Here is an 11,700-nt window from a genome sequence, read left to right as displayed (position 1 = left end):
TGACAGTGTTTTGCGTTAAATTGTACTGTGAACCCCTTACTAGCTTTTGTTTCCATGTTTACCTATAGCTTTTATTGCACATTACAGAGACAGTTTATTTTTATTTAGGAAAACAGTTTTATATGTTATTTTGCTGAATATTCTTGATGCACTGAAAATTGCTGAAAAAAAGTTGCCAAAATGCTGCAAGTTTTATCCATTTAATTTTGCATGTCATGTATTTTTCTTTGTATGTATTGAGCGCTTTTGAACCACACACTTTCAGGTAGAAACATCTGTATCTGTACAGGTACAGGCTTTGCTTTAAAATCTGCTTTCCCCCTAAACTCTAACTTGAGCTATTAAAATATGAGCAGTAAACTGTTTCACCATATCCTGTGTGACATGTAAAGTATACCTCTGGTCTTTGTAGTCTGTCTCTCTGTCTGCCTGGGCACGCACGCACGTACGTGCACACACACACACAATTCTAAATTGTCTAGATAAGGCCTCTTTAAAACCTTGAACTATCTTTCTTTCCCTTTTTGCCCTGTCAGGCTCTTAGTAGGCTTAACTGTTTTATTAATTGAGCTGTTGCATAGCAAACAAAGTTTTAAACAAACACTGTCCTCTGCATTGTAATATAATGATGCATTAGCCTATGTGTTTTATCCACTGGAGAGAGATAGATACATACAGTCTACTACTCAATGGGAGGGCATGAGCGGCAACACTGGACACAGTGCCTTTCGCTCCTGCTTGACAAGCACGACGGCAGTGTTGCCAACTCCTCAGTAAGGAAAGTAGCTATTTGGCAGTCGCTAGAAGTCGCTAAATGACGTCATCACCTAATTTGCATAATTGGCCATGTGCATGTAATTGTGATGGAAGCTGTAGGAGAGAGGAATAACGTTGTGGGAGAGACAAAAAGTGAGTAAAAAACACCCTACATTTACATCCAGCCCTGAATGTAAGCCAGGGCGGGATCAGCCAGCGGCGGCTTCCCGCATGCGCAGTCTGGATGCGGAGGGGTGAACATCTCCTGCTCTGACTGCAGCTGGGAGGGACTGCTGCGGGAGGACTGGGCCGCCTGTGAGTGCTTTGGGACGGGGTAACAAAGCACCCGCTGCTTGTTGAGAAGAGTAATAACGATACGTGCTTTCACGTCAGTCTCCAAAAGTCTCCAATAACACCAGAAAAAGTCGCTAGTTGCTTTTTTGAAAATATGTCGCTAGAGGGGTCTGAAAACTCGCTAAGTAAGTGGTAAGAAACGAAAGAAAGAAAACACAGCTCAATCAAAACGGACTCTAACCTATAGCAGAGCGCTTCGACACACCCACCGCTTTCCACACGCCCACTACTTTTTTTTTCCCGACACACCCACTCGCCTATACACTCGCCTATACTAATATTGGGATCCAGCTACCCACTTCTACAAACTACTCATCGGACTGCAGCTGTAATTTGAGGACAGCACGTGCAGTAGCGAATCTGCCCGCCGAAATATTCGCTGCCTCACTCGCGAGACAGCCCAGAAGTCGGCAATACAATTAGCTAAATTGCATGTTGGAGGAGCATTGGAGTGTGTTCATATTAACCGTAGACCTACACGGAGGAGGTGAGCGGAAAGCAGGTGCATATATACGCTTTAAATAAATAACATTAATTTAAAGCGTAGGCTTGTGGATAGTCGACTATATCGGGGTAGTAGACCTATGCCCCAAATTCAAGGGCTCTATACATTCTGCTGCTGCAGAGTTTGTACGTTCAGATTTGCCGGCACGTGCTGAGCTTTATTGCCTGTGACAGGTTCAATACCACAACCGGTGTTATACACCTTAGGCTCTCTTTTAAATAATATGGATGTGTTTACACAATACAACTCTGTAGCTAATACCCAGGTTAGTCTGCAGACTGCAAATCAGAATTGAAACCAATCAGACTGTTCTACATGATCATTCAGTCACTCTTGTTCACCTCTAGTTTATTATCACTGACTTCACAACTCCTCACTCTCTATCTCCCCAGACTTTGGTGTCTAGTTGGGTAAATACATCACAGTGTATAGAAGACCATACCTCAGTTACCTTTTAGTAAAAAAAAAAACATGACTACTTAAAGACATGGTCCTGAACTTTGGCGACCACTAAGTATTTTTTTAAACCTCCCGCTTTAGGCTGGATTTGTCAATGTGTAGTTCATACATGCATAATCTATGGGCAGAATTACTGTTTTACCTCAATTAGCCACGAAAGCCCTAGTTTGAAAGCAACTGTTTGTCTGGAAGCTGTGCCATTTTCCCCCATGTTGGCCAGCCCCCTAGCAATTAGAGTTCTAGCCAATGAGCTAGCAAGATGCACACACAGCAGAGAGAGAGAGATCCTGTTGTAAATGCAGGTGTTTCCCTGTCTCTCCCAGGTATCTCTGGTGGCCACGGCTCCCCTCACCAACCTAGCTCTGGCTGTAAGGATGGAGCCCTCCCTTCCCAGGAAACTCAAAGGCCTCTATAACATGGGAGGCAAAACAGAGTGTAAGGGCTATGATTTATTTGCTTCAGAAGGTCAACTTATCAGGTATACTAATGGTAAATATATAGACAAATGGGTCGATTGCCATAGGCTTTAATGTGATACCGGTGTTCTGCCTGTCTTTAGCCAGAGGAAACACCACAATGTGTGCAGAGTTCAACTTCGCCGCCAACCCGTAAGCAGCTTACATCGTCCTGAATAAATTATAAAACACTACCAATACCTTCTACATTGTGATTTATGTTTTTCTGGTCTGTTTTGGTTCCACTCTACAGTCTTGGTGTGATGGCTGGCTGGCTCAGGAGTCAGAGAAGGCTCACTTCATGGCCCGGATCTTCTGTCACACTATGGAGGAGTCCTACAGCGAGCGCTCCCAGGTGCAGATTGTCGACGGTATGGGCTTTGTGTCATGTGACTCCTACGCTATGGCGGCGACAATTGATGACGCCTTTTATCATTGAGAGCGACCACATGGCGGGGAGCTGATGGGCACACGCGCGGCATGATGATCCTGAACACGCTGGGCACACTGAAGAAGACTCACAAGGCCTTTGTCATGAGGAAGGTGAACATGGAGAGCCTTGAGCAGCTGATGATGGACGCCCTGATGTAATGTCTAGACCGGCTCTGCTACAGCTAACCACTAGACTGTAGAACTAAATTAACAGCTGTTTGGTGACCATGACCCCTCTATGGGACCGTAACCAGAGAACAGTGACAACTCTAACCTCATCCAGTCACCCCAAGACCATTACTTAAGCATACACCAAAATCCATCCTTAACATAAACATTACTACAGTGGCTCCCACTTACACAGCTGATTAGAGAACAGAGACTCAACTGGTTAAAGAGATTGAACGGGATATTAAGAAGCACTTACAAATTCGTAACATTTTATAAGAATTGGAATTGGGAACATGGTCCTCTGTAGCTCAGCTGGTAGAGCACGGCGCTTGTAACGCCAAGGTAGTGGGTTCGATCCCCGGGACCAGCCGTACACAAAAAAAATTATGCACGCATGACTGTAAGTCGCTTTGGATAAAAGCATCTGCTAAATGGCATATTATATTATTATATCATACGAATTGCAGGAAAACTTTTTTTTTACAAAACCTCTGCAGCATCACTTTAAAAAGGAACGTATTTTCATGTCTTTGTATCTGATCTTGGACAGACAATGTGTGGGTTCATGAAATAGGGCCACACAGTGTATGACTGCTCAATACAAAGGGCAAATCTGTTGATGTTGATGTGTCCTTGTCAAAGATGTGAAAAATATTTGTTGGTCTGATGTGTGTAATGAGGAACATCCGGACGCTGCACTTGAAGCATTTATGAAACTGCTTCTTCCGGATACTGATAGGCATGCGCCCATCAAGAAGCTGACTGTTAGAACTGCCAAATCCCAATGGGTAGATTATGAATTAAAAAACTGTATGGCTGAGAGGGATGAGGCAAAGGGAATAGCAAATAAGTCTGACAACACAGCAGACTGGCAACCATACAGTAAATTGAGAAAGTCAATAACGAAACTAAACAAAAAGAAGAAACTATACTATAGCACAAAGATAAATGATATAAAGAATGATAGTAAAAAGCTCTGCATTACTTTAAATGAAATTCTAGGCAAAAAAGCAAACTCAGCTCCATCTTTCATTGAGGCAGATGGCTTGTTCATAACAAAACCCTTTGATATTGCTAACCACTTTAACAACTTTTTTGTTCACAAGATTAGCAAACTTAGGTAAGATATGCAAACAACAAATTCTGAGCCTTCATATTCATGCATAATAGACCAAATAATGAAAGACAAGCACTGTAGTTTTAAGTTCCACAAAGTGGGTGTGAAAGAGGTGAAAAAAAGTTTGCTATCAATAAATAAGGACAAACCACCTGGTACCGACAACCTGGATGGTAAATTGCTGAGGTTGGTAGCGGAATAGATTGTGACTCCTGTTTGTCACATCTTCAATTTAAGTCTAGAAGACGATGTGTGCCCTCAGACATGGAGGGAGGCAAAGGTCATTCAGCTACACAAGAATAGCAGAGCACCCTTTAATGGTTCAAACTGCCGACCAATCAACCTGTTACAAGTGCTTAGCAAACTTTTTGAAAAAATGTGTGTTTGATCAAATTCAAAGTTATTTTACAGAAAACAAATTAACAGATTTTCAGCATGCTTATAGGGAAGGGCACTCAACATGCTCGGCACTGACACAAATTACTGATGATTGGCTGAAAGAAATTGATAGAAGATAGTGGGAGCTGTTTTGTTAGTGCAGCTTTTGATGTCTTTGATCATAACCTATTGCTAAAAAAAGCGTAGGTGTTATGGATTTGCATCCTCTGCCTTATTATGGATTGAGAGTTACCTATCTAATAGAACACAGAGGGTTTTCGTTAATGGAAGCCTCTCTCATGCAAATTCAGTTGAGTGTGGTGTACCGCAGGGCAGCCGGCTAGGGACATTATTGTTTCCTGTTTTTCCACTGACCTTAAATAAAGCCTGTGTGTCTATGTCCGCTGACGACTCAACAGTATACACGTCGGCTGCAACAGTAAAATAAATAAATGAGACACTTAACATAGAGCTCCAGTCAGCTTTAGAATGGGTAACTAGCAATAGGCTGGTGCTAAATATCTAAAAAACTAAAAGCATCATTTTTGGGACAAATCACTACCTCAACGCTAAACCTCGTTTAGATCTATTATTGAATAATGTGGCTATTGAGCAAGTTGAGGAGACTAAACTGCTGGGTGTAACCCAAGATAGTGTTTGGACCCCAGGAAGAGTAGCTGCTGCCTTGGCAGCTGCTAATGGGGATTCCTAATAAATTTGAATACAAATAGCAAGCTTTCATGGTCAAAACATATAGACTCAATGGTTGCTAAAATGGGAAGAGGTCTATCCATGATAGGACGTTGCTCTGCCTTCTTGACATCTCAGTCGACCAGACAGGTCCTACAGGCCCTAGTTTTGTCGCACCTGGACTACTGCCCAGCTGTGTGGTCATGTGCGGCAAAGAAGGACATAGGTAAATTGCAGTTGGTCCAGAACAAAGCAGCACGTATCAAACTTAGATGTCCACGGAGGGAAAGTGTAAGTAACATGCATGTCAGTCTCTCCTGGCTCAAAGTTGAGGAGAGATTGACTGCATCACTGTTGGTCTTTGTGCGAGGTATTGATGTGTTGAACATACCGAACTGTCTGTTCAAGTAGTTGGCACACAGTTCGGACACTCATCGGTACAACACAAGACATGCAACCAGAGGTCTATTCACAGTCCCCAGGTCCAGAACAGAGGCTGGGAAACACACAATATTAAATAGAGCTATGAATAAACGGAACTCTCTGCCACCCCAGGTAACTTCAGCTAGCAATAAAACCAGTTAAAAAAAACACCTTACTGCACAAAGGGGACTGTGAAGAGACACAGCCATTTTATATATACAGTGGGGGGAAAAAGTATTTAGTCAGCACCAATTGTGCAAATTCTCCCACTTAAAAAGATGAGAGAGGCCTGTAATTTTCATCATAGGTACACGTCAACTATGACAGACAAATTGAGAGAGAAAAAAATCCAGAAAATCACATTGTAGGATTTTTAATGAATTTATTTGCAAATTATGGTGGAAAATAAGTATTTGGTCACCTACAAACAAGCAAGATTTCTAGCTCTCACAGACCTGTAACTTCTTCTTTAAGAGGCTCCTCTGTCCTCCACTCGTTACCTGTATTAATGGCACCTGTTTTAACTTGTTATCAGTATAAAAGACACCTGTCCACAACCTCAAACAGTCACACTCCACTATGGCCAAGACCAAAGAGCTGTCAAAGGACACCAGAAACAAAATTGTAGACCTGCACCAGGCTGGGAAGACTGAATCTGCAATAGGTAAGCAGCTTGGTTTGAAGAAATCAACTGTGGGAGCAATTATTAGGAAATGGAAGACATACAAGACCACTGATAATCTCCCTCGATCTGGGGCTCCACGCAAGATCTCACCCCGTAGGGTCAAAATGATCACAAGAACGGTGAGCAAAAATCCCAGAACCACACGGGGGGACCTAGTGAATGACCTGCAGAGAGCTGGGACCAAAGTAACAAAGCCTACCATCAGTAACACACAATGCCGCCAGGGACTCAAATCCTGCAGCGCCAGACGTGTCCCCCTGCTTAAGCCAGTACATGTCCAGGGCCATCTGAAGTTTGCTAGAGTGTATTTGGATGATCCAGAAGAGGATTGGGAGAATGTCATATGGTCAGATGAAACCAAAATAGAACTTTTTGGTAAAAACTCAACTCGTCGTGTTTGGAGGACAAAGAATGCTGAGTTGCATCCAAATAACACCATACCTACTGTGAAGCATGGGGGTGGAAACATCATGCTTTGGGGCTGTTTTTCTGCAAAGGGACCAGGACGACTGATCCGTGTAAAGGAAAGAATGAATGGGGTCATGTATCGTGAGATTTTGAGTGAAAACCTCCTTCCATCAGCAAGGGCATTGAAGATGAAACGTGGCTGGGTCTTTCAGCATGACAATGATCCCAAACACACCGCCCGGGCAACGAAGGAGTGGCTTCGTAAGAAGCATTTCAAGGTCCTGGAGTGGCCTAGCCAGTCTCCAGATCTCAACCCCATAGAAAATATTTGGAGGGAGTTGAAAGTCCGTGTTGCCCAGCGACAGCCCCAAAACATCACTGCTCTAGAGGAGATCTGCATGGAGGAATGGGCCAAAATACCAGCAACAGTGTGTGAAAACTCATCTTTTTAAGTGGGAGAACTTGCACAATTGGTGGCTGACTAAATACTTTTCCCCACTGTATTGTAATTTGCACTGTACTATGTATTAGACCTAGATATTGTGTGTATGTACTGATATGTAGGCTATGTGTGAAGTTTTACATTGATGTATGTCAGTCCTTGACTAATAATGTTCTTTACTTTGTATTATGTCATGTTTCATGTGGACCCCAGGAAGAGTAGCTGATGCTTTTGCAGCGGCTAGTGGGGATCCTAATAAATACCAATACCAATACTTAACCCTAAATGCTCCTGTAAGTCGCTCTGGATAAGAGCGTCTGCTAAATGACTACATACAAAAAAAAAATGGTGTACATAGAAATCTGAAAGACCGTTTTACCTCCATTCATGAAGGAGTTTAAATACATTTCATATAATTTCTTACGTAATTCTTGTAATATTTGTATGTCCCCATTTCTATTAATCCTGCTGTTCACTCAGGTCTGTAGGAATGATACCGTGATGTATTTTTACTGTATTGTCAGCTCGCTGTCAACAATCGTGCCTCGTCACACAGATAAAACTGGAATAAAATAAATATTGTAATTAAAACTCATACCAGCAGTCGCGTGCATTGAACACTCCATTATGACACACTTCAAGCACATTCGCAAACACTTAATCTGTTCAATGATATATTTATTACACGCGGTTGTTCAAAACAGATGCCCAATTTAGCAGTCTGTCAATCATCAGAGAAGCCAAGCGGAGAGCTGACAGTCCTGCTTTAGAGTTCCTAGAAGTTCGCTCATTTCAGAACATGGAAGCAGAAGTGCAGCCCAGCATATTTCTTCCACACACTTACAAGTGTCTTTAGTTTGAATTGTGGTAGGCCTATTCACAGACTCAATCATGTCAGGAGGAAAAAAAGTCCAACAAACATACCTACTTGAAGACCATATATTTTCTCTACAGAACCACCTCAATCAAGTGCTCAAGTGAAATTAGCATAATAAAATACAACCCCCCATATGGACCCCTTTAAGTTAGTTTAGCTACTATTCACAATTAATAATTTCAGTGCTGTGAGTGTTCCAGATATTTTCAACTTTGGTCCATCAGTAGCCTTTCCTTCCCCTGAATCTGGACCGGTTATCTAGCTGTAGAAATAGAGAAAGATCAGAAACAAGTCAGTTCCATACATAAGGATTTGACAAGTGTTGAATGAACGTCATTGACGTCAGTGATGACCGATGAGCTCACCATGGATCTCTTACACTCAAAGAAAGAGGTCTGCAGTGCTTTACAGTGGCCCTCCTTCAGACACTGGCTGGGCATCTTCCCCTCCTGCAGGAATGGACAACATGGAGTTAGTCAAACACTTTCTACCAAGACTGGTGTCTTGATATGTTATTGATCATTCTCACCGTTTACGTTGGCCACACAACACATGCATCAATACCTATACCCCATGATCAGGTGCAGAAAGCTGTGCACTTTACTTTGTAATGAAAGTGTGGCTCAACCAACCAACCAGCATTTACAATTGAAGGTAGGCCTACGCTTTAAAATAAGGGATGTTATAAAAGTAAAACTGTAAAGCATAATATTAGCTAGCAAACCATAACCTCAGATGAAAGGGGAAATAATATTTGCCATAACGTTACCTTTACAACGCAGTCATGTTGAAGGAGACATGCCTTGAAGTCCTCCCTGATTCCTGAGCATGCCCTGCCATCCTCCTCTTTGTCCTCGTAGTATTTAGGCATTGTGCTGCACTTACATTGAAGACAATTACGCAATAAATGTAGATTTAAATAATATATTTAACTACAGTATGTTACATGAACGTTGTTATGCAAGTCACCATCTTTGATTCGCAAAGTATCCTGGGAATGGAGATGTTGAACTATATGCATGCTGGGAGTGTTTGTAGTTTTTGTTCGTTTCAGCGAAATTAGGAGATTTTAACATGTACTTTTCAAGTCTACCGCAAGGTGCCGCTCAAAGCTTATACATTTTAGTCATTTAGCAGACGCTCTTATCCAGAGCGACTTACAGGAGCAATTAGGGTTAAGTGCCTTGCTTAAGGGCACATCAACAGATTTTTCACCTAGTCGGCTCTGGGATTAGAACCATCAGAACATCAAAAGGAGCACAATGGTAAGGAGGATTCCAAAGATACTGTAGCAACTCCAACATGTTGATGCCATCTCTTGATTTATTTTGAACCTAACTGGTTGGCTGGTTGGTTCTATATGAATGTGTGGCTCATTCTCCCGTCAGACAGTGACTGTGAATTATGTGAAATAATGAAACCAAGGCAGAAAACAGAGATGGGCATGAATTGTATCAACCAATTTGATTTATTTCAACGATGTCCATTTAAATCCATGTCAAAATCATCAGAGGCAGATATACTAATGTACGTGATGAAGGCACATGACATGACATGACATGACCTGATGGGGAGAACAGTGAAGGTTGGAAGCAGGCAGGGGTGAGCCTGGCTGTGTCTTAATAGTCTTGCTGTCTCTTATCCTCCATCTACCTCTAGGGTCTAGGCAAGCGACCCAATAATAGGCTTCCTCCATATTGCTTTTCTATACAATCTTCTTAGATAAGCATGGATGAAGGGCACAAGACAAGGATGGAAGTAACCCCTTTTAAACTAGTGAGACACCAAGTTTGTGTTCCCCTCTGCTCAAGCCGTACTCCACCTGAAGAAGGGGTTTATTCAGGAGGTTGCACATCCTTCGCTAGAGCGCTGCAGATAGAAATGTAATGTATAGATCTGGCACGATTCCCATTTCTACACAGAGAATCATATTGGATCTACAGTAAACATTTCTATCTGAAGGTTCTATAACGTTGCAGGTGTAAGCGAGAGGGTCTGGTGTGACCAGGAGGCTCAGGGGAGGGGCCAGCTCCATTCAAAAGGTTGTGGGTTGACCAATCACACAATAAATAAAGGACATTTACAAACAAGCAAACCTGGTACAAAGTGGCCCGCTTTCGAAAGTGTTACCCAAATCGACCCCTAGTCTTTATCCTACCTAGGATATTTTTTTTCAAGATTGGGTAGGCACCAGCTTGCCCTCTGATAGTGTAGCTGAGATGTGTTCCTTATAGTTGTCCAACCCTGCTAGATCAACATTAAGTGCTGTGAGGTAGGGGGTGTGTGCACGTCTTTGACATTTAAAATAGCACCCCCAATAAAAACGATCACAATCTTCTCTCATGTGAATGGAATTTCGATAGAAAAACCAAATCCTTCATAAAGTCTCTTACTGTATAAACAACATTTCTCATGAGAAAACAAAACCATTTTGACCTTTCCTGAAACTATGCATCAAAGAGTATGTAGGATGCTTAGAAAATGCAAATGGCTTTTCTGTATAGCTACAATCAGAGTAGATAAGAGGCCACCCCCGGGGGAGCGTGGCTGTCAGCGTCACAGGAGGTTGGTGGCACCTTCATTTGGGAGGACAGGCTCGTGTTAACGGCTGGAACGGAATTAGTGGAATGGTATCAAACATGGTTTCTATGTGTTTGATGCCATTCCATTTGCTCCATTCCAGACATTATTATGAGCTGTCCTCCCCTCAGCAGCCTCCACTGGTCTGCATGCCAGCAGTCTCCGATTGATTGATTGGACAGAATCAGGCATCACATGGGGTAGAACTCACTGATGATGTCAGAAGTGTAAAATGACATGACCAACGGAGATTGTAAATGAAAGCATAGCAAAAAAAAGAATGGAACATTCAAAACTGTAAGTTGAAAACTCAGTGCAACGTTATAAATAGCATTTGATTGTCTGTTTACACAGATTTATTCCCAATTTACAGAAAATGTAATGTAGTGAAGTCATCAAAATAAAATGCAATGAACTGAATGAATCCCCCATTGCTGACAGTAAACATCAGTCACACTGTACAATGGTTGGCGAGTTATGGAGGAAACGCTACCCGTCATCTGTAAATCCTGTATCACGTATTCAAAGCCTTTCAAAAGAGTATGTAGGGAAGAGGGAAGGGGGTGAATGAAGGGAAGTTCTGCTCCGGACTTTAAGGCACATCTCTGGCTTAAGGACTGTTCTGATATCAGCTCTTCTTCTTCATTTGAACTTTGACTGTCTGAGAAATGTTATACAAAAACTGACTCTGGACCAGCAGTTAAGAGTCAACCTCTATCTGAACCAACCAGCGGACAAGACAACATGGAATACCAAGCAGCTCTGTGAAAACAATGTTTCCGTTTCGGAACAAAAAGAACACATGCACGGGCACATATCAACTACCGTAGCATAAACTCTAAACAGATGTTTTATTTATTTTTAACCTCTTGTACAAATTAAATATTTATTTAAAATAAATTAAGTCACCTTCATACATCATCATTGTCGTAGTAATAATAATAATAATATTATCAATATAGCAATAC

General features: G+C 42.0%; 1 protein-coding gene across 1 annotated transcript; it reads right to left on the bottom strand.

The window, feature by feature from the left end:
• Window positions 1–7,936: 7,936 nt before the first annotated feature.
• coa5 (cytochrome C oxidase assembly factor 5) lies at window positions 7,937–9,145 on the bottom strand. Its single transcript, XM_084197409.1, has 3 exons — window positions 8,922–9,145; window positions 8,518–8,601; window positions 7,937–8,414 (listed from the first exon to the last, which is right to left on the bottom strand). The coding sequence occupies exons 1-3, from the start codon at window positions 9,021–9,023 to the stop codon at window positions 8,373–8,375; spliced, it is 228 nt and encodes a 75-aa protein (XP_084053535.1). The 5' UTR covers window positions 9,024–9,145; the 3' UTR covers window positions 7,937–8,372.
• Between the last annotated feature and the right edge of the window lie 2,555 nt (window positions 9,146–11,700).

The sequence above is a fragment of the Coregonus lavaretus genome (assembly GCF_964263955.1).
Source record: "Coregonus lavaretus genome assembly, contig: HAP1_SCAFFOLD_4471, whole genome shotgun sequence".
Classification (NCBI taxonomy): domain Eukaryota; kingdom Metazoa; phylum Chordata; class Actinopteri; order Salmoniformes; family Salmonidae; genus Coregonus; species Coregonus lavaretus.
This window is presented reverse-complemented; position numbering and strand designations above follow the sequence as displayed.

Excerpts from the sequence above, each read along its gene's own strand:
- coa5 (XM_084197409.1), bottom strand. The coding sequence starts at position 9,023 with ATGCCTAAATACTACGAGGACAAAGAGGAGGATGGCAGGGCATGCTCA. Across the intron at positions 8,602-8,921 it reads AACATGACTGCGTTGTAAAG|GAGGGGAAGATGCCCAGCCA; the intron begins GTAACGTTATGG and ends CCATTCCTGCAG. Across the intron at positions 8,415-8,517 it reads TTGAGTGTAAGAGATCCATG|CTAGATAACCGGTCCAGATT; the intron begins GTGAGCTCATCG and ends CTATTTCTACAG.